Source organism: Periophthalmus magnuspinnatus, chromosome 23 (assembly GCF_009829125.3).
Source record: "Periophthalmus magnuspinnatus isolate fPerMag1 chromosome 23, fPerMag1.2.pri, whole genome shotgun sequence".
Classification (NCBI taxonomy): domain Eukaryota; kingdom Metazoa; phylum Chordata; class Actinopteri; order Gobiiformes; family Gobiidae; genus Periophthalmus; species Periophthalmus magnuspinnatus.
In genome coordinates, this window is record NC_047148.1 from 22,097,205 (window position 1) to 22,120,581 (window position 23,377).

A 23,377-nucleotide genomic window follows, 5' to 3' on the forward strand; every position below is an offset into this window, starting at 1 on the left:
TGAGAAACATAAACAGCTTTAAAGTTTGAACGCGCAGGGCTAAACTAAGCGTCCGCGAGCGATCGGTAAAAGAGGAAAGAAACTCCAGTGTGAGTTTCCAAGCACCTTCCTCTTTAGTTTTTATTGGAATGTTGGTAAGCGCCGAGCGTGTGAGGTAACGTCCTGTCACCCAGCCTCACCCGGAGCCACTGAACCGCCCTGTGTCACCGGAGAAATGATGCACCGCGACTCCAAAAAAAAAAAAAAAAACGAGCAGCGGTGGAGAGGACACGGCGGTAAAAACAACTATCGCGAATAAAACGAGGCGAAATCAATGTGTATGCGCGCGTTGACCAGCTGATAGGGGGCGTCACGGACTTTTAAAAAAAACACGAGGCGCGCTGAGGTTTCCATGTGACATTAAGACGGCGCTCGAAAGGGTAAAAGTAAAAGGGAAAAAAGCCTCCCAGCCCAGCGGCTTCTTCTTAACGCTCCCACATGCTTATGTCACTGGCACCTGACGAGCACTGTGCGGTTTTAGGGAATGCTGCAGAAAAAGAAAGAGCGGCCTTACAGTACTGCGAGTAACAGCTCAGCTACTGTAGGAACACTCCAGTTTTGTGTCATTTGTGTCTCGACTCACGTAAAGGTCCTGCTGTTTTGTTTTTTGAGGAAATTACGTGAACACATCCTGCACAAAAACCCGATTTCTACAGTAAACAAGCTATACTCTACTCTCTCTTTAACATATATTGACGCTCTCATCCCAAACATGTCCATATTCAAATCCAAACTGTGTAGAATATAATTGAATTTTAATTTTTTGCCTTAAATTTCACCACATGGTTTGCCTGGAAAATCCCTGGCAACTCTCCACGCCCTCCGTTGCGTCTCAAGCTCAGCCAAATCCACAATGTTTTTAGTCCCCTGTGATATTTTTTTTCCTTATTTTTTCCGATACAGACGGACCGCGCGTGTCCCCGATTGGCCGATCCACCTGTCAATCGCGCACGGGAGATTCGCCGGCGACCGCACTCCCGTCTTTCGTGAAGCATTGAAGACGTGTGTGTTCTGGGTCCCAGGCAAACACATGGTCACGTTACATCTGAAAAAGTTTTAAGATCGATTCTATCAATAACGGTTTAAATAAGCTTCGAGTTTAGAAATAAGTCTTAGCATCTGGAGGTTTTCTGACAACCCGAGCACTGACACCACACTATACGCTGCTTTCCTTGGAATTGGAGAAAGCTGTTTCCATGTTTTAACTAGAGTTGTTTTTATAGCCTCCCTTACCTTCCTAACGCTCTACTCTAAAGCATTACCGACAAAAAGGTGATGTGTATACTGTGCGTTTGTACACTGAGAGATGTGTGAGGCAGTTTGATGTGGCGTGAGAGGGTAAAGTGTGATCCTTCTGTTGCTGATGTATAATTAAGAGGAGCGTTCTCTAAGGGTGCCCGGGGGTTGCGTCAGAGATTGCCCCGGCAGCAGCATCCTCTGGAGAAATGACCTGCTCATTGTTTGATGTGTTTCATGTGCAGAGTGCAGCACAACAGCACATCTCATCTGCACAAACGCCGCGGACTGAAAAAGGCCAAAAGTCTGAGCACACACAGACCCGGACCATTTCTCCAGCCCAATCCCCCCAGAGCAAATCAAAGTGGCTCACCATATTCCATGGTGTGGTAGTGGCGGAACATTATGTTCTGCTCCACAAAGACAGCAGTAGTACATTTCAGTCCTCTATGGACCTGCCCTATAATCCTGCATGGAGTGTGTCTGCGCACCTTCTTTTTATGAACTTCACTGGAAAAAGAAGTACCTTTAGAAAAAGTGTACGTTGAAAAACCATGGAAATTACATTCATCATTTTGAGTAGCGTGTATGCACTGTACTACATCTCCATTCAGGTGCTATGTCTATGTTGCAGATGCCTCGAAAAAAACAGTTAAAACAGAAAGTAGCGCTTGGGTAATCACTTTAACTTAGCAAAACTACAGTTGACAAACCACATGCAGCGTTTCCTCATGTTAGTTTTCTCACTTTGTTATATTACAGCACTGTTTTTGCGTGGCTCACACTTAAAACTACAAAGTGCCACATTTCTGTGTCAGATATATGATCTGCCTTCTCCTCAGATGCCTCCCTGTGCTTGTTGGTTTCTTGCATCCACAAAGATCCCTATCGTCGGGCTGCTCGGCTCGCTCACCGCACACTCATGGACAGAGTCAACAGTGAGTTTGGAGATCAAGCAGGCCTGATCCATGATGCCAGTACATGCTTTGTTTACCAGATCAGAAGGAAATGATGTACTGTTCTAACACACAGGGACTCCAAACATAAAACATGTGCACACCGATGTGGACTGGACCCTTTCAGGTTTGCTCTTGTTCTAACATTGTTACTATTCAAAAACTGAATTTAAACGCCAACAGATGAATACAACTCAGATCAGGAAACATCATTTTCTGGTAATAAATGTCTTGCTTTGTTTATTTTTTCCTACTTTATGCTCACTAGAATGGCATGTATAAGCAAAATGTGCTGCATCTGGAGAAAACAGAGCACATGACACATTCAATACATTTTGTACTATTTTGGAAAACAGGAAAAGTCAAAATATCTGAAACAACAATACCAGATCTTATCCAGCAACTCCTCATTAAGAACAAACACACAAAATACAGAAAATGACCAAAATCTTCACCTGGAAGTTCTTTAAAATCAGCGTCCTCTCACCTACGTGTGGGTTAATACAGCGCTGAGGGTTAAGTCATGTTAACAGCAGATAGAAAAAAACAAAGATGCAACAACAGAAAAGGGCGACACTGACCCAAGGGTTGGTGGTTCAAATCCCGCTCTCGACATAAACATCATTGGTAGCGGTCAGATCCACTGACCCATATAAAATCTGAGCATTTTTCTTCCTTTTGGACGTGGGATTCAGTGTGTGTCTAAATAACAGTCACTAAAAATGGCCTTGTTTAACACAAAAGTGCATTTTATATAAATAACTATAATGAGTTTTCTTTGATGATAAGAAAATGAAACAGTGCTTTCCCGCAGCAGATAATGTGCACATTTCTCTGTACGTGTCCATGTAAAGGTGTGACCTCCTCAGACTGTGCCGGCTGTGGCCTTGATGTGATCACAGATAACCCTCAGGGAACAGTGTGTTCTTGACAGCATGGCTTTTGTTTGAACGGAGTGTTCTTTACACTAGTCTTCTCTTCATGGCTGCATGGGCATGCCTCTCCAGTCTCATCTCTGAATTATACACACTTTGAAAATCAACTCAGCAGCAAAAGGGCTTTAAATGTTAGATTTTCCCCAATAGCCATTTGATTTAGTCATTTGCATTTTCTTCTCTGTTGTATTAATGGTTTGTGATATTTAAGCACGTCTTGTGGAGGACTGTGTTTGATATCGTCTTTAAACGTACCTTAGTCACAGCAGGATATCCTGCAGCCACCTCTCCAGAGCAGTAGGGCTTCTCCTCTTGGGACACTTCCACACTGGTGGCCCACTGGTCCAAAAAGCCACTGGGTGTGTAGAGACCACAGTCTCTGACCCCCGTCTCCCGCTCAAAGTCCTCACACACCCCATCGCCATCGTAATAGTAGCACATACTGGGCTCTTCTGCAAGTAAAACACAGTTACATAAAAAATGAAGCCAGCTACACCATGGAGTAGGTCATGCTTAGATAACGCTGCTTTGATGGAAAACAGAGAGAGAGAGATGTTTGACAAATGGATGGAAAATAGATGGGAAAAAAGATCAAATAAATGGTTGTCAATGGAACATTTGCGTGGCAATGTAAATCTAATGTATAAGGTATAAGGACTCGGGCTGGAGGACGGAGCAGAGGAGCCGGAGAAAGGCTCGGCCTCAGAGATCTCAGCTACAGCAGTGTCAGCCACTGGGGTTCCCGTTAGGGGGAACGGCGGCACTCTGTGCCAAGTTGGCTGGGGCCTCCTCCTCGAAATTCCAGCCCTCCTCTTTGCACGGCCAAAAACTCAAGTCAGCTCTGTGCTCTGGCAGTAGTGAGTCGAGGGGCTACTGAGGGGGCACTGAATACAGACACCACTCTGCAGCCATTCAAAGAAGAAAGAGGCAACACACACAGCACAAACAAAATACATCCAGCCTATGTGCCAAGGAACCATTCAAACATCCACAATCACAAACTCCAGTGTGCAGACACCGGACACACTGCGCTTTGAGAGTCTTGCCCAAGGACACGTCCACAGAGGGAGGACATGCAGAGACTCAAGGTGTTTGCTACAGTGCACAATGTGAACTGAGCTGCATTTTGATTATGAAATGACTGATGATGAGGCAGGACTTTAGGCCAGTTCTACTGGCCCACTACAGCCCTGGCCCACTACAGCCCTGGCCCACTACAGTCCTGGCCCACTACAGTCCTGGCCCACTACAGCCCTGGCCCACTACAGCCCTGGCCCACTACAGCCCTGGCCCACTACAGCCCTGGCCCACTACAGTCCTGGCCCACTACAGCCCTGGCCCACTACAGCCCTGGCCCACTACAGTCCTGGCCCACTACAGTCCTGGCCCACTACAGCCCTGGCCCACTACAGTCTTGTAGTGGACCAGGGCTCACTGTTGACCGGGACAGTCATTTCCCCAAATGTAAATGAACTCTCTCCATCCGTCTTCTTAATCTCAAATCTACCCTCATCTTCTGGATGCCATTAGACTCTTCAGCCGCGTCGAACATGGGCCAAGACAATCACATCTACAAGTGTTCATTTCACTGATACACATTACACCGTGGGTTGTTTTGTGGTTTTGGACATAGACGTCTTTTTGTTGAATATGTTTATGCCCCTAAAAATCAGCTCATGAGGCTCATCTTTATTTACAAAAGTCAAACTTACCGACACAGTTGAAGAAAGGCTCTTTCTTGCATTGACTGGAGCAGCCGTCCCCGTTCACAGAGTTTTTGTCGTCACACTCCTCTCCTTTGAAACTGAAACAAAAAGGAGTAAATAGGACGGAAATAGAGTGTATCTTGCGTTTTAAAGTGTCTCTGGACAGTTGTACCTTTGAATACGGCCGTCTCCACAGTACGGAGCGCCCACTTGGTGCACGAGCGGCGGCGAGGGCTCGCTCTCACTCCAGCTAGATACAGTTTGAACTTGATACGTGTACACGACTTTTGGCATCAGATCCCTAAAAGAAGAGGCAGAAAAAAGGTTGGATGATCGTGGAAGAAATGGTGATGTTTCCATAATCAAATATTAGGAGGAAAATGTACAAACGAGTAAAATGTCAAACCTCAAACAACAAGAGCAGCTGAGTGAGCCACGTTTTATATATAAACTTATAAAATACAAAAGGCAAAATATACACAGCAACTAAAGTACAAAATATAGACGATAAACAATGATACTGAAACTCATTTATGCCACAGACACAACAACTGAAGCCAAATTATCCCCAAAAACTAATCTAAATGTGTTTTTTTAGCCACATTATACGAACTGCAATAAATAACCACAAAAATGAGACACTTTAGTAGTTAGTTTGCATCTATAAAAAAGGCCGTAGAAGTTATTTATTCAACCGTCTACAGCTCAGTTCCTGTTGCAGTACAGGAAAAAAACAAACAGTTTCCCCAATAGTACAAGGAAAAAGTACCACAATAAACACTGACCGCCAGAAGTGACCGTTCCATGGATCTTATATTGAACCATAAGTCCATGTAGTGATTATTGTGAGTTATAATCATCTCTGCTAATTGTCTGGGGCTTTGATTGGTCCAAGTCTTTTATGTCTTTTGGCTTTCAGGGCGCTGGGTCTTAAATTGCCGATATGTGTGTGTTGATGCACAGTGATAAAATATGCAAAGCACTTTCTCTTAAAAGGTTAGCAGAAGGTTAGAGCCGTATTTTCCCATATTTATATTTTTGAAGCCACTTTTTTATGGTGTAAATTTTGACATATGGTAAAAAAAGAGCGGTGCAGGTGTGAACAGTAAAGTTAATGACGGCTCAGTCCCATTAGCTCCTCAGACTGAGGCGCTGGCGAGACGCCACGTCCTCATCACTTATGGCTCCTGAATTAAAAAGAGCACAATCACTTTTTAGACTCCACTTCATAATCACTTTTAGAATATGTTTTGATGGTATTTTCTTGATGACCACTTATAAAAAATAAATGAGTTCTCGTCTCACAATGAACTCGATTCGGTTTAAGATTCAAGGAAACATGGGACAATGAGACAGGAGCGGGACAATGAGACAGGAGCGGGACAACCAGACAGGAGCAGGACAATGAGACAGGAGCAGGACAACTAGACAGGAGCGGGACAACCAGACAAGTGTAGGACAACCAGACAAGTGTAGGACAACCAGACAGGAGCGGGACAACCAGACAAGTGTAGGACAACCAGACAAAAGCAGGACAACCAGACAAGTGTAGGACAACCAGACAAGTGTAGGACAACCAGACAGGAGCGGGACAATCAGACAGGAGCGGGACAACCAGACAAGTGTAGGACAACCAGACAAGTGTAGGACAACCAGACAGGAGCGGGACAACCAGACAAGTGTAGGACAACCAGACAAAAGCAGGACAACCAGACAAGTGTAGGACAACCAGACAAGTGTAGGACAACCAGACAGGAGCGGGACAATCAGACAGGAGCGGGACAACCAGACAAGTGTAGGACAATCAGACAGGAGCAGGACAACCAGACAAGTGTAGGACAACTAGACAGGAGCGGGACAACCAGACAAGTGTAGGACAACCAGACAAGTGTAGGACAACCAGACAGGAGCGGGACAACCAGACAAGTGTAGGACAACCAGACAAAAGCAGGACAACCAGACAGGAACAGGACAACCAGACAGGAGCAGGACAACCAGACAAGTGTAGGACAACCAGACAAGTGTAGGACAACCAGACAGGAGCGGGACAACCAGACAAGTGTAGGACAACCAGACAAAAGCAGGACAACCAGACAAGTGTAGGACAACCAGACAAGTGTAGGACAACCAGACAGGAGCGGGACAATCAGACAAAAGCAGGACAACTAGACAAGTGTAGGACAACCAGACAAGTGTAGGACAACCAGACAGGAGCGGGACAATCAGACAGGAGCGGGACAACCAGACAAGTGTAGGACAATCAGACAGGAGCAGGACAACCAGACAAGTGTAGGACAACTAGACAGGAGCGGGACAACCAGACAAGTGTAGGACAACCAGACAAAAGCAGGACAACCAGACAAGTGTAGGACAACCAGACAAAAGCAGGACAACCAGACAGGAACAGGACAACCAGACAGGAGCAGGACAACCAGACAAGTGTAGGACAACCAGACAAGTGTAGGACAACCAGACAAAAGCGGGACAACCAGACAGGAGCGGGACAACCAGACAAGTGTAGGACAACCAGACAAAAGCAGGACAACTAGACAAGTGTAGGACAACCAGACAAGTGTAGGACAACCAGACAGGAGCGGGACAATCAGACAAAAGCAGGACAACCAGACAAGTGTAGGACAACCAGACAAGTGTAGGACAACCAGACAGGAGCGGGACAATCAGACAGGAGCGGGACAACCAGACAAGTGTAGGACAATCAGACAGGAGCAGGACAACCAGACAAGTGTAGGACAACCAGACAGGAGCGGGACAACTAGACAAGTGTAGGACAACCAGACAAGTGTAGGACAACCAGACAAGTGTAGGACAATCAGACAGGAGCGGGACAACCAGACAAGTGTAGGACAATCAGACAGGAGCGGGACAACCAGACAAGTGTAGGACAACCAGACAGGAGCGGGACAATCAAACAGGAGCAACCAAAAGAAGGACAGATGTCACAAAGTCTTGACAGAGGAAATCACAGTCACCGCCGAAGTGAAGTCTTAGAGTTTTAATTATTAAATGAATCTTAACGACTCGTGCTCCAAACCACTGATTATAAGAAATCCATCTGTTTAATTCACACATTCAAGAAGAAACAAATAATACTGTACAATGCAGAGTATAAAGTCACATTAAGTTTAACACAAAAATAAGAATAAATCACAGTAGAAGAAGAGTTTATTCTGATCATTTCCTTTAGTCTAGAGGTTAAACTGAACTTTTCTGACAGCAGGGGCCAAACTTCCTCAGAGCAAAGTGACCTGCAGTTTATCCCCAGACTCCAGACAAAACTGTATTCACTTCTACTCAGTTTGTGGCCTTCACAAGCTGCTTCCATGCCCCTGCCACGGGTCCAGACCATTTAGATAAGAATCAATCCTGCAGCAGACAACAGAGACCAGTGTAAACGTCTGTTAAAATCACATGACAACACCACTGAAGGTTTGAAACAACACTACAGCCGTTAGCTCCACTTCACTGTGCACAAAGCTTCACCAAAAGAGAACTTCTGACCTGGTATCAAAGTGGTCTTATTACAAACTAAGAAGGTTAAGCTGACATAAACTCTGGGAGGATAAACGCTTTTATAAGAGGAGCAAAACCGAATGAAACTGAAGAGGCGTGTAATATGGACTCATGTATTTTATTATTATTCAATCATTTATAATTAGTTTCTGGTCAAGCGGGATCAGGTAACAAAATTAATTTCACTAATGGAAACACTTGCTCTGAATTAAATATTTCTGTTGGCCGCGAAACTATCAATACAGACGTCGGGAACGCCAGAGCTCCTCCCGCCGCAGTTATCTGGTTCTGTGTGGACTGAAACATCAGGCCATACGCAAACACGCCCTCCCGTTCAATTTATTTACTCTCAATAACTGCCCATTAGAGTCGTATGAGAGAGGACCCAGTCTCGGACAAGGAAAAGAGCCAAGCGGGAGCTCGTGTGCGGACGCTCCTGTTACTGAGCCACTGTCCTCGGGGCTGGAGGCTCCGGTCCATCCAGAACCTCTCGCCACAAGAACATAAATATAACAAAGTCTGTTTCTATTTATCTTACCTTATCCTGTCCTTTTAGGTTATATAGGCTGGATTTACCGGGATTGTTCGTTGTTTTACCTCATCGTCGAGCAAATTGGTGCGTTTTTAGCGAAGAAATATCATAAGAAAGTTTAAAAAAACCTCTTAAATTTGGTCGTGGAAGAGCAACAAACTTCAGAACACGGTTTTCTTTTGATGCCGCTGTTTCACATACGTAACATTTGTTTTTAGCAGTAGCGCAGACACACTTTAGGCAGTTTACCTTTGAGCTTGGAGGTCTGTTCACATCAGAAAAGACAAGTTTGGCCTCAGTGACAGCTATGAAAATCACACCAGACACGGGATTAGCCCCTGGGATGGGTCTGAGGAGGTACAGGGTCACCGTAACCCAACCCTTCTCGCCTTTTCTGCTCATTCCTTCTTGACCCCCTAATGTTCTCCTTCATCACCTATTGCCCTCTACAGCTTTGCAACCATTTACCCCCATCAGGTCCAACTTTCTGCCCCGGCAACACCTATTCATTTCATCCATCTTATCGCCCTGACCTACCAGCCCTGTAACCTCTCCAAAAACACCACCAGTGAATGGAATTAGAGGAGCCGAGACGCCAATGGTTCCTCCCGGTACGTACCCCCCGGTCTAGGGGGCCAGTGCCCTGACAGCAGGGGGTCAGTCACCTCTTTCGTCAAGCCCTTTCTGCTCCATTCATCTCTATGGAAACCTGCTGGACTCACTGTGTGGTCAACCGACGCATTCCAGCAGAAGGAACTACGCCAAACAGACCACTTTACATTACTTTAGGACTACTCCAAAACATCTGGATGTGAATTTTGACCAGAACACAGTGAAATTTTCGCTCAACAGCATCTCAAGTTATATATATAAAGTACCGGTATATCTGACAACACACTGCGTACATACAGAACTGATCCCCACGCATCTACGGGAGACCCATACGCTCTCAAAACAAAAATACTTGTCGACTGACCACCACCACTGGAATGTGACCACAGCTAGTGAAATATACCACAGTGATAAAACTACCTAGGGTACATCAGTAAGTGTACCAAGAACCACAAACGAATACATTTCTTGTTGTTTAACCAAAAAGCTGCCAAAAGAGAAATATTTAGTAACTTAATTTCTAGTAAAACACATCCTCATTGTCAGTGAAGCGGTTTCCCCATCATGAAACGGCCCAGACAGCATGTTAGCGGATGGCATAACACGCAAAAGTGCCATATATAACCTAATTTGTATTGAGTCAGCACATTCCCAGAAAGTAAAAGTGCCAAGCTCTCACCGCAGTGCAGCAAATACTTTGAACAATAGAAGTTGCCCTTGCTCTGGGGAGGAAAACACATGTGGGCATTGTCTGACCTGTGACTTGGGAAACTAATGTTTGGCAGCAGACTTACAAACTGGAGACTGGAAAGGATATCTCACACAACATTTTTGGGAACTGTTTCCAAACAAAAACACCTCCTCTCAAGAATATATAAATGCAGTGTTATGTGATGAGCTCGACGTTTTGGCTAATACCTCGCTGATGATGACAAAGAATGGACGTAAAGCTACACATTTGACTGTATTCTTATGACTGAAGTAAAAACGTTCTTTCTTACCTATCTGTGTACCTCCGCACTGGTTCATTCAGCATCAGACCCGTGGGGGCGTGGTTAAATGGCGGCTGGCGCAGCAGGCGATATCGCAGAGGTTCACAGTTTCTGCACAGTTCGCAGTCAGATTTAGAGGCCAAGAGCGTGGCATCGATCTCCAGGTGCTGCTCCATGGTGAAAATCTGGACGCCATACACTCGCTCCTCAACATCCAGCTTTATGGTCAGCGGGGTGTCGCAGAACACGTTGCTTGGACCGAGTGAGATATTGTTCCCGTTGACCGTCAGCAGCAGGATGTTGTGGATGGCCGGTAGGGCTGTTTCCTCAGCGCCAAAGAAGGTCACCCAAACTGTGAGGGAATCTGGGACTAATGGGTGTGGGAACTCCAGCTGAAGCATGCAGCCCTGCAGAGGACACTCGGACAGGCCCACCGTGCCCTGCTCGATTCCAGCATTGGGACTCCAGGTGCGCACACTTGGCTCACAGACCTGCTCCACATCTGGAGGGCCTGTGGAAGAGGCAGACACAACATGTAAACACTTAAACCATTTCATACAGACATACTTCAGTCTCACAGAGGAGGATTAGAAACATGTTCTGTGTTGATGTCCTGAATGATCCATTGGTCAGAGGCAGCAGTTTGACGTTATTGCACTTCAGGACAAATGAGTGCTCTAAAGTTTCCAGGACGTCCGGGGAGAAAGACGTAAGAACAGATCAGGATATGTCTGGGCTTGTTTTCTGAGAAGTGTCCAGTTTTAAGTCAGTGTCTCACACACTTTTACCAGACGCACACGTCCACTGTGCCTCATGAGCGCCGCCTCTGCACAAACAGGCCAGTTATGAAAGTCATAAACGCCGAGTTAAAGAAGCTGGGTCATGTGACACTTTACAATTGTTCGTTATATCATTTGGTTTTTCCGTGGTACATAGTAGGCCGCACTAGAGCAGTATCTGATGTGTGTACTTGACATACTGCAAATAAGACCAACTAACAGTGCACAACGCAAACGTGAGTGGAGTTTGATCTGAGTCTCATCTGAAGACTGTTAGAGCTACTGAGAAAATACATACGTTTTTACATAACATTTCACCCACTCTGTACAGACCAGCTTCTTATGAAAAACACATGTACGCTACATTTCCTACGCATGCAAGTCCAGCTATGCAAGAAATGTACAGATATAAAAACACACACAGGCAACTGAATGATGACAGTCGACATAATACGCACTAGAAAATCTTAGGTTATACATTCTATACGTGTAGATGTTCACTTTAAAATGACAGCTTTGTACTTTTGAGCACATCCTTCTGTTAGAACATTAGTCTAAGATTAAAATAAGTGTGTTTAAAGTTCACGTGTGCACTGTGCTTTACTGTAGAAATCCAGATTATTTCACAAATTAACAGGAGGACACAGAGTTCACTTGGTCATGAACATTAACCTAAACGAAATCATAAATACTATGATTATTTTAACATATTGGGAAAAATGGTCTGTTTATTCATTTTGAGTTTAGTTTTTGACAGGATAAATAGACTGATAATTGAGTGCTAAAATAGTCTAATTTAAACAAAGAGGCAACAGTTATTGCTTCTGTCACAGACTCCGTCCAAGAGGGAAAAGAGTTTACTCCGTTTACTCTGAGACTCAGACATGCCCAGACTTGTTCTGCTCAGAGGCATCTTGAGCTCATAAAACCTGGAGTAATCTTAACCAACACAACAAGCAGCTAATCAGAGCTATTAATGCAAAATAACAACCTGTAACAATCTCATCACGTCCCATCAGCTGGTGACGGGACTTTCGGCTCTTTTAGGGGATCCGAATCTTTTCTATCCGTTCATTTCAAAGAGCCGTTCAAAAGACTGGCTCTTTAACGATTTATTTACACGACAGAAGCCAATGTGAGAACTCATTTTATCAACAAACTAATCACAGACAGAAAATGGTTCAAACTGAGAGTGGGAGCGAGTTTACTCTTTGGAATGATGAAAATTTAAATAAAACGTTGCAGTAGAATAATAATGATTAAAAACTAACTGTTATTATGATGTGAAATGTGTTTTTTGTGCACAAAGCTGCTCTCACTCCTGTCGCCTGCTCTGCTTTTGTGCTCATTCTTGTGTTGATTTAGCTTTAATCAGTGTAAAAATTGATAAAAAATTAAAAGAAAAAGATTCGGTTCTTTGCAAAAATGAGATTCGGATCCAGCCTTTCACGTTAAGGAACCGTTTAATCAACATTTCACTATGATACAGTTGATTATTTTAGATTTAAATGGCGCTCAATCAAGTTTAAACGTGAAATAACAACGCAAATAAGCGAGTTTTAAAGAGACCTACCTTCAGCTTCTCGGGGCGACCAGTGTCCGGAGGGGGCGCAGGGCCGCGGCGAGGAGGAGTTGGAGGCGTACTGCAGCAGGACCCCCCCTTCTGTGCATTTATCACACACTGATCCCAATTCTCTAGGAAACCAACAGTAAGACACAGCAACCAACTTAGATACAGACTTAGCTCAAAAAACTGGAGCCATTTCGGGTAAAACCATATGATGTATTTGCAACGTCATAAAAAAAATTGAGTTTAGAGGGCAGTTAGCTCGTTCACCTGTTGTAAAAATGTCCCGAAATGGGTGGGAACCATTCCAGTGTAACTGAATTATGATGCTGCTCGACCACTTGGGGCGGCATTGGCACGAGAGGCGGCTTGGACGTGGTCTGCCAGGTCTGGTAGATGAGGTCCAGATAGCAGTGCATCCTGGCAACTTGGTTCAGTGTGAATGAGTCAGTGCAGGAATCATCTGTAGAGAAAAACAAAAACAAAATAAAAGTGTGTGTGTTTGTTATCATTTTTGCGTGTTTGTTTTTATTGCAGAGAAGCTGAAAAACACGCGTCTTTACTGCGAGGGGACTTGCATCTCCACAAACTTAAGCCCCCCCCTCCTGCTTTTCCCCGTAGAAATGTTAAAATATTCCACGATATACCAAATATCCTCCCCACCTCCATGGAGAATATGGCTTGAACTTGTTACGTTTGACTTGAAATGTTATGTATTTGTTTAATTGGCCAAAAGACTGTCACAATGATCACCGTATCGATGTTTCGTGAAAGCTGGAACATCATATTATAAGGTCAGTGTTTGTCGTGTGCACTTTTTCTTTGCACTGCCTGGAAATTTTGGTTATTTTTTGGCTGTAAGATCAGATCTGAGCTATGGAGGGTTGAAAAAAAAGTTCTATGACTCATTACAGATGTAAACCAAGTACTAAAGTGTTTCATTCTGCTGTTTGTTTACTTATTTATTTATTGCAGCTCATGATTTTTTAACAATATTGCAGATTTATAATAGTTTTTGTGGTTTAAATCTGCTCTTGGGTTTTTGCGTCAGTGGCATAAATGAGTCTAATTCTACCGTTTATATTTCCTTTAGTGATGTTGTTATTGTGACAGGCCCATGTTTGGCTTCATTGTGCAGAGAAAATCCTATCGCTGGTGTCAAAACCCAACAGTGGGACTCAGCTTGGCAGAGAGAAAAAAACACAAAGAAAAACAGAAGAAAAACACATACCAGCGTAGCTCATGTAGTTGTTGAACGGTGTGTCTTTAAAGTGCCGAGAGCCGCAGGTCTCGTTTGCAGGTACAGGATCGTGGCAGCCTTTGAATTTGGGGGTAGGGTTGGTGTCGGCGCACAGGTCTCCAGTTTCCATCGAGGGCTCAGTCTCCAGACAAGCATCGTTGCAAGACTCAATTTCAGATATGCCTCGAAAAACATGATAGAGCCCCAGGCTGTGTCCGATCTCGTGGACCATGGTGTCAGTGTGACCAAAGGTCCCATAAAAGGACGGGTTCAGCACGATGCCACCTTCAAATACAAAGAAACAACGTCCAAAATGTGGAGTCAATGAGATGTGTGGTAACAGAGCATTATACATGTGCCTTCATTATGTGCCTCCATTAGCACCTTGTTGTGATTGTAGCTGTGGTAAAGACAGAAAAGGCCTGAGGCCGACACTGAAATCACCATGAATGACTAGAATCACAGATGTGCTTGTCTCATACCTAAATGCGTGAGAGCTTCTTTGTCCCAAGGCCAAGTGGCAACGCCAGCCAGATCTTCATCAGAAGAATTGGCAAAGAAGACATTCAGGTGAGTTGATCCATCCAATTGTAAGATCTCTTTCAGCTCCTTTATGTCCAAATAGGCTCTGGGGGAAATTTAAGACAAAAATGAACCATAAGAAAATGAAATTATATCTAGAACAGTGATGAAAAAAAAGGGACACACCTGAGTGAGCTTTTCAAATCTTAAGATATATATATATATATATATATATATATATATATATATATATATATATATATATATATATATATATATATATATATATATATATATATATATAATATATATATATATATATATATATATATATATATATATATATATATATAATCTTATATATTTTTTGTGTTAAAGAGTGATACAGGTAAAGGCCCAGTATAGATAAAAATGTATTATTTCAATGTCCCTTTAGCTTCTCTGTGGTGCATTTTTTCTATTCAAAAATGTCAAATATAAAAGTTGGTGCTTGATAGATGTGTCTTAAGTGGCACACTTAATGCACAGACATTATGCACAGTATTTGTGGCCCACGTCCTGTCCCAGATGTTTCACTTGTGCATACTTATCTATAATAGACGATTTGGTCTCAGGCCCTTGGATAAGCAGCAGGACTAATGACTGCAATCATTCACACAATGAGATGTCTCTGCAGCAGTGAGGCTGCCATTCATCTGATGAAAACACTCAACACCAGCTCTGAGCCCGAGTCCTGACTCAGACTCAGACATGCTCTGGACCAGCTCTGTGACGCCCTACATGTGCCCTACATGTGCCCTACATGTGCCTCACATGTGCCTTACATGTGCTTTACATGTGCCTCACATGTGCCTCACATGTGCCTCACATGTGCCTTACATGTGCCTCACGTGTTATTTACATGTGCCCTACATGTGCCTCACGTGTTATTTACATGTGCCCTACATGTGCCCTACATGTGCCCTACATGTGCCCTACATGTGCCCTACATGTGCCTTACATGTGCCCTACATGTGCCTTACATGTGCTTTACATGTGCCTCACGTGTTATTTACATGTTATTCACATGTGCCTTACATGTGCCTCACGTGTTATTTACATGTGCCTCACGTGTTATTTACATGTGCTTTACATGTGCCTCACATGTGCCTTACATGTGCCTCACGTGTTATTTACATGTGCCTCACATGTGCCTTACATGTGCCTCACGTGTTATTTACATGTGCCTTACATGTGCCTGATGCTCATTCAGAAGCAGATTTATCACTAACAGAATCACAGTCCTACTATAACTAATGTTGTGTGATTTAGTTTTGACCTAGTTTGAATGACCCACTTGCCACGATTCTGTTCTTGCATTTGCTGTGTACTAAAATAATTTCACACAGATCAGTAAAAAAGCAACCTTTTTATATTAATATGAATTTAATATTTTGATATCACATTGTCCAAAGACAGTGGTATTTCTCTGGTATAAAGTGAATATTAAAATACTGAAATTAACACCGTTCTGTGTGATTCCTCTATGTCCTAAAGATTGAGACTCTATTAACATGATAAATAAAAAGAACAGATGAATATTCATAACATGTATTTAATGTGTATGTCCATGTGTGTATTTCATGTGTATGTCCATGTGTGTATTTAATGTGTATGTCCATGTGTGTATTTCATGTGTATGTCCATGTGTGTATTTCATGTATATATTTCCGTGTGTGTATTTCATGTGTATGTCCGTGTGTGTATTTCATGTGTATGTCCATGAGTGTATTTCATGTGTATGTCCGTGTGTGTATTTCATGTGTATGTCCGTGTGTGTATTTCATGTGTATGTCCATGAGTGTATTTCATGTGTATGTCCGTGTATTTCATGTGTATGTCCGTGTGTGTATTTCATGTGTATGTCCGTGTGTGTATTTCATGTGTATGTCCATGTGTGTATTTCATGTGTATGTCCACGTGTGTATTTCATGTGTATGTCCACGTGTGTATTTCATGTGTATGTCCACGTGTGTATTTCATGTGTATGTCCATGTGTATGTCCGTGTGTGTATTTCATGTGTATGTCCATGTGTGTATTTCATGTGTATGTCCATGTGTGTATTTCATGTATATGTCCATGTGTGTATTCCATGTGTATGTCCATGTGTGTATTCCATGTATATGTCCATGTGTGTATTCCATGTGTATGTCCATGTGTGTATTTCATGTGTATATTTCCATGTGTGTATTTCATGTGTATGTCCATGTGTGTATTCCATGTGTATGTCCATGTGTGTATTCCATGTGTATGTCCATGTGTGTATTCCATGTGTGTATTTCATGTATATGTCCATGTGTGTATTCCATGTGTATGTCCATGTGTGTATTCCATGTGTATGTCCATGTGTGTATTCCATGTGTATGTCCATGTGTGTATTCCATGTGTATGTCCATGTGTGTATTTCATGTGTATGTCCATGTGTGTATTCCATGTGTATGTCCATGTGTGTATTCCATGTGTGTATTTTATGTATATGTCCATGTGTGTATTCCATGTGTATGTCCATGTGTGTATTTCATGTGTATGTCCATGTGTGTATTCCATGTGTATGTCCATGTGTGTATTCCATGTGTATGTCCATGTGTGTATTTCATGTGTGTATTTCATGTATATGTCCATGTGTGTATTCCATGTGTATGTCCATGTGTGTATTCCATGTGTATGACCATGTGTGTATTTCATGTGTATGTCCATGTGTGTATTTCATGTGTATGACCATGTGTATGTCCACGTGTGTATTTCATGTGTATGTCCATGTGTGTATTTCATGTGTATTTCATGTGTATGTCCACGTGTGTATTTCATGTATATGTCCATGTGTGTATTCCATGTGTATGACCATGTGTGTATTCCATGTGTATGTCCATGTGTGTATTCCATGTGTATGTCCATGTGTGTATTTCATGTGTATGTCCATGTGTGTATTCCACGTGTATGTCCATGTGTGTATTCCATGTGTATGTCCATGTGTGTATTCCATGTGTGTATTTCATGTATATGTCCATGTGTGTATTCCATGTGTGTATTTCATGTGTATGTCCATGTGTGTATTCCATGTGTATGTCCATGTGTGTATTCCATGTGTATGTCCATGTGTGTATTCCATGTGTGTATTTCATGTATATGTCCATGTGTGTATTTCATGTGTATGTCCATGTGTGTATTCCATGTGTATGTCCATGTGTGTATTCCATGTGTGTATTTCATGTATATGTCCATGTGTGTATTCCATGTGTATGTCCATGTGTGTATTCCATGTGTATGACCATGTGTGTATTTCATGTGTATGTCCATGTGTGTATTTCACGTGTATGTCCATGTGTGTATTTCATGTGTATGACCATGTGTATGTCCACGTGTGTATTTCATGTGTATGTCCATGTGTGTATTTCATGTATATGTCCATGTGTGTATTCCATGTGTATGACCATGTGTGTATTTCATGTGTATGTCCATGTGTGTATTTCACGTGTATGTCCATGTGTGTATGTCCATGTGTATGTCCATGTGTGTATTCCATGTGTATGTCCATGTGTGTATTCCATGTGTATGTCCATGTGTGTATTTCATGTATATGTCCATGTGTGTATTCCATGTGTATGTCCATGTGTGTATTCCATGTGTATGTCCATGTGTGTATTCCATGTGTATGTCCATGTGTGTATTTCACGTGTATGTCCATGTGTGTATTCCATGTGTATGTCCATGTGTGTATTTCATGTGTATGTCCATGTGTGTATTTCATGCAGCCTAAGGAGGTTCTTCAAATGGCTGGAGCACTGATGTTTGGCAGTGTTCTGAAATAATACCAAAGTAAAAAATGTCTTCCTGTGACAAGCCTTCTACGGTTACCACCAATGTACTTTTCATATGCAGCCACACGGAATGTTTCATAACAGTCCGGCTGGATAAAAGAGTGGCTTGGTTAAGATGCAAAATTCCTTTAAAACAGCCGTTTTGAATAAAGACTTTCTTGTCAAGCCTCTGTAAAATCAACTGGGGGCACTCACTGAGGCACTGATGCAGGAGAAAAGACCAGTACATGATATAAGGACGTTTTTGGAAGGATTTGAGGAATTTCATTATTTCCACTGAAAATATTTGTTCAGAGGCTTGGGATACACAAGGCGGGAGGAGCTAATGCCAAAAGAGTTAGTCAGCAACAGATGAGACCGGCACCTACCCTATGGAAGGAAGGAAAAACTGTTCTTTTTTTTAATGTTTTGGTTTACTCAAAATACTGAAATACTGACTAATGCTGTCAAATCTTTGGAATCCGCTTCATGGATGTATTTGCAAAGGCGCATTTCATTGCATCAGTATTCCTCGCTGATGACTGAGCGATCCGGGGCATCCAGTTCAACCATATTTTACCCAAAAACCTCCGCTCCATTTCAATATGAAGATACCCATAGCCCCCTCAACTATTTCTCCATTCCACCGCCCTGGGTCCCTCTTTTACTTCTCATCATACATTTTTTTTTTTTCTTCTGGGATGGGCCACTTGGGAAGAACAGGATTTTCCATGCATTTAACCATTCCACTATTTAGACATGTTCTGGGAAAATCCTTAAAACAAGAATGATAAAAGAGAGCAAATAGAAGGAAAGGGAAGATAAATGTAGGTTTAAGCTCCACTAAATAAAGCCAAGCGTCACTATGGTCAAAGCATCTGCTGCACAGTTATGCGGAAGTGCACGCGACGGCGAGCGGGGCCCGATAATAATCCGACTCACGATACCGAACGCTATCAAAATCAACTATTCTTGTCATCGAGTAGGTCAACAGAGAAGGCCATAAAGTCGTCGTTCATCTCCCGCTTTACTACGGCACCGGCTCCGTCTTTTTTCGTCCTCAAACTCGCAACTTCCAAGCTTCTTATAGCGACGTTTTACACCTCCAGACTGTTGCACCCGTTGTTTATCCATATTTCACGCCGTCACGCCATGTTCTCGACAGGTGAAACCTCCAAAAACAGGTGCTTTTTTTTTTTTTTTTTACGTAGGCGCTACCAGACAGGTGACACCTCGATAACAGCTTCATTTACGTGGGCGCTACTACTTTAAAGAGCAAGTCCTGGTATTTACGCCCAACCACTCCATTATGTTTTATGGGACGGGGGCTTAAGGTTTAGACGACCAACTGTAAAACATCTAAGTCAAGGACCTGAGGAGTTGCGAGGGAGGAAAAGAGGTACTGACTCAGGTAGATGCTTCGGTCAGCGCAACCTAACACCTTCTTTTGTTTATTTTGGCGTCAAAGGCGAAAGAAAAATATAAAATCTGTCAACTGGACAAAACGTTGAAGGAGTGAAGACGTTTGGCTGCTCATCTTCTTCAGTTTTGGTCAGATTTCTGCTGGACAGTGCCTTATTTCTGGCTGAAAAGCAGAGCTAACGACACTGAAACTTAAAACTTGAGTCTGAGACCTACTTAGCATAGTCATTCAAGCCCCTAGCGAGTGATTTCACACCTTTTTAGCGCCCGGGCTAGCTCTGTTGTTTTCTGTTTTCCATCTAACAGATTTTATATTCTTCTTTTGCCTTTGGATCAGACTTGGACGACGGAGGGATTACACAGATATCTTTTGGCGTCAAAGGCTCGAAGTGTCAATTCTGCAAAAGAGTTTCGATTCACCGAAGTTAGTCCGTCTTCCAAAAACCAACTTCAGTGACAAACGTAGAAGTCCCAGTGCTTAAAACTAAAACACACAGACCAGCATCTTATTCCACCGCAACCAAAAGAACCGTCAAAACCCAGGCCTGTGAAAACAATGCAAAATATTTCCCACAGCCAAATGTGGAGAAGTGAAGCGGGAGTTGTTATTATCAATGGCATTTTCAGAAGAGAGAGGTTTACAGCACGATGAGCCAGATTTCTGAAACATGTGGTAAGTGGTAACAGGCGCAAACTGTGCAAAAATAAATGCAGGAGCTCAGAGTCATTGTTTCTCTCACTACAATGTTCAGCCAGTATTCAGTAATTAAGGAGGAATGTCCAAATGTTTTCAGTGGTGTTCTGCAAACGTCTCAACAGAAATACCTTAATAAAAGCTAAATAAGCAGCCACTTTGGAAGGTTAAATTGATTTCTACACTGTAAATCTCACGTTTCCATCGCCTTTGGGTCTGCTGGTGTTTTTATTAGATCAGCAATAATAGAACAATATAATATAACCACTCAAAACAAATCACTTAATGACAGTTTATAAAGCGATGGGAGAGATACTGCGGTGTCTTTATCACTATAAATATTCACAACAATTACAAGCGTCAATCCCGGTGCATTACTCTGACTGAAAACTCCTCGAGTCCGGATAACGCTGCACATTTGCAAAATATTATGGGCAGTAAAAACGTTTTTCTGATCGTTCTCGTTGCCGTAAAGACCCCCCGTACTGCCCGCAAAAATGCCTCACGGAGGAATTTCAACGCGTCAACTTTCTTTCCAGTGGAGGTCTGTCAAAATCTATACTTCAAACATTTCCACAATTGCGTTTTTTGTTTTTTTTCCTCTTCTACTCATCACTCCGAGGCCGCCGTAAAGACCAAAATACAAAAACAAACGAAATATATGTACGCGAGGAGGTCAGTAAACGAATGAGTGACATCTACAGCAGCAGATGTTTACCCAGGCGGAACCTTCTCCTTCGACTTACCTGGAAAATAAATAAATAATTTGAACCAAGGCTGGGGCCAAAACCTGCCTTTCCAAGAACTATGCCTCAGTGGTTTCTTGGAGAGTTTGTATATGTTTAAGAATTTCCACTGTGTACACTTAATTAGCTATCCTCTGGTTGTGTGCTCCTTAAAATTCTGCTGCGTTATTAATGCTAACGTTCGACTGGAGGCTGTTTGATTAGCGCAGGAGTCTTTTTTTTTTTTGCAAAGGCCTGATGCTTCCATGTCATGTCGTTTGTTCTGTTTAGAGTGGAGCGCTGACTGAACCAGGCCAGGGACGGATTGGACTACATCTCCCAAGAGTATTTCCCGGGCTACGCAAGCTAAGAGTTGAATTACACTTCCAAACGATCAGGAAACAGTAGGGCTAAACTAGACTTCAAGATCCTCTTTGCTGGAATGTATGCAGGCAGAGTTAATTATTTGATTTACCAAAGCCCTGTGAGGCTATCACGTAGACTCGAGTTTCCCAAATAATTTAGCTGCGTGGCAAACTAAGCAAAGAACTCTGTGGTAGTTTAATACTTTTGGATAGTTCTAAAGAAGAAGAAGATCGTTTTAGCGGCCTTACTTGTGCGGAGACGAGCGGTTGAAGCAGGTCTTGGTCACGTCGGTCACAGCGGGGTTACAGCAGTCGCCGTGGTCGTAGTTGAAGTTCTCCCAGTTGCACTCGGGCTCGCAGATCCCGTTGCCCTGTTTGTGTTCGGGACATCTGCCCCGGTGTCCCGACGTGCAGTCCCCGGCGTCGTAGCCCGTCAGAGGATGGTTACATTCAGGGTCGCACGCGTCGTCGCCAACTTTACTAATGTCACAGTTTGCCAGGATTAAACGGTTCCGTAGCGAGGAGTTGGTGACGTTGTGGATGCTAAGTTCCCAGGTGATGTTGTACGGGCTGAAGGCGTCGTTGAGCTGCTGGTGCTGCAGACTGATCTGATGGTCCGTCACCGTCGGTCGTCTTCGCGCGTCGTCCCAAATGTTGACCACCCGGTAGCGGACTTTTTTGGGGCGTCTGAAGGTCCAAAGCTGGTTAAAGTTTTTAATGACCTCCACGTTATCGCAAACAGTCTGACCGCAAGGGGGAGGCTCGAGCGTTATATCTAACAAGCTTTCGCCATTGGGAACTCCGACCCATCCAAGACCGCCAACCCGCCCCACAGCGCCGTGCTCGGGTTGTGGAAAACTCCCGTCTTTTACAGTGAGCCACTTTCGTCCTGGGTGTTCAAAGGTTTCACGGATGACGAGATGAGGTAGATCTAAGGGGTCTTCGTGGCCCTGCATGTCTCTGATAATCTGTCTCTGTGCTCGGGCGTGCCGCCAAAGACCCAATCTCTCCACTGCCCCTCTGTAATTGTGATTCAGGGCATTTCCTCCGATCATCAGTACTTTGCACTTTTTGGTCAAATGGCTAAAGACATCTCCCGACTGCTCCCGACTGACACCCACCTGGGCGCCGTTAACAAACAGTTTCATGTAGATGCCGTCGTACGTGACCGCCACGTGGGCCCACTGGTTGGGCACATAGCGAGCGTTGGAGTAAATGGAGGTCACTTTGTGTGCACGGTCAGTTTTAAGGGAAAAGAAGAACCGCGGGTCTCGATTTCCGTATTCGCTGACCGCCTGAATGCCCAGCAGCCATCCCCGGTCACTGGAAGCGTAGAAGCATTTGTCGTAGAGGCCTGAAAAAAAAGAAGAAAAAAAAGAAGAGAAATGAATGAAAAATTAAAAACAAATGTGTGACATCGTTCAAATCTGTAAAGCACATGTTTAACCATATACAGTCAAATCATCCAGTGTTATCAAGATGCAAACATTTCAAACTCAACTCCATTTTGATGCTAATATTATTATAACAGAATGACATTTTCAACGCAGTAAAGGGAGTTTCTCTTGTAGAATCTTTTACTATATTTTAAAATCAAGGTTTTGGTTTAGTTTAGTTTAAAGTTATTTACAGATTTGATTGTTCAAGTTGGGGAAAAATGTTAAATTATTGAAACTTCTTCACGGGC

The 23,377-nt window shown here is 43.2% G+C and overlaps 1 protein-coding gene across 2 annotated transcripts in view; it reads right to left on the reverse strand.

The window, feature by feature from the left end:
• The window catches only part of pappaa (pregnancy-associated plasma protein A, pappalysin 1a), a 54,847-nt gene that overhangs the window by 26,098 nt on the left and 5,372 nt on the right, over positions 1 to 23,377 (reverse strand). For both annotated transcript variants that reach the window (XM_055231620.1, XM_033990280.2), the window contains exons 2-10: positions 21,940 to 23,044; positions 14,608 to 14,753; positions 14,117 to 14,410; positions 13,156 to 13,348; positions 12,892 to 13,013; positions 10,549 to 11,050; positions 5,045 to 5,173; positions 4,879 to 4,970; positions 3,422 to 3,618 (exon numbers count right to left, since the gene is read on the reverse strand). In XM_055231620.1, the coding sequence (XP_055087595.1) occupies positions 3,422 to 3,618; positions 4,879 to 4,970; positions 5,045 to 5,173; positions 10,549 to 11,050; positions 12,892 to 13,013; positions 13,156 to 13,348; positions 14,117 to 14,410; positions 14,608 to 14,753; positions 21,940 to 23,044 (2,780 nt within the window). The remainder of the gene's footprint in view (positions 1 to 3,421; positions 3,619 to 4,878; positions 4,971 to 5,044; positions 5,174 to 10,548; positions 11,051 to 12,891; positions 13,014 to 13,155; positions 13,349 to 14,116; positions 14,411 to 14,607; positions 14,754 to 21,939; positions 23,045 to 23,377) is intronic.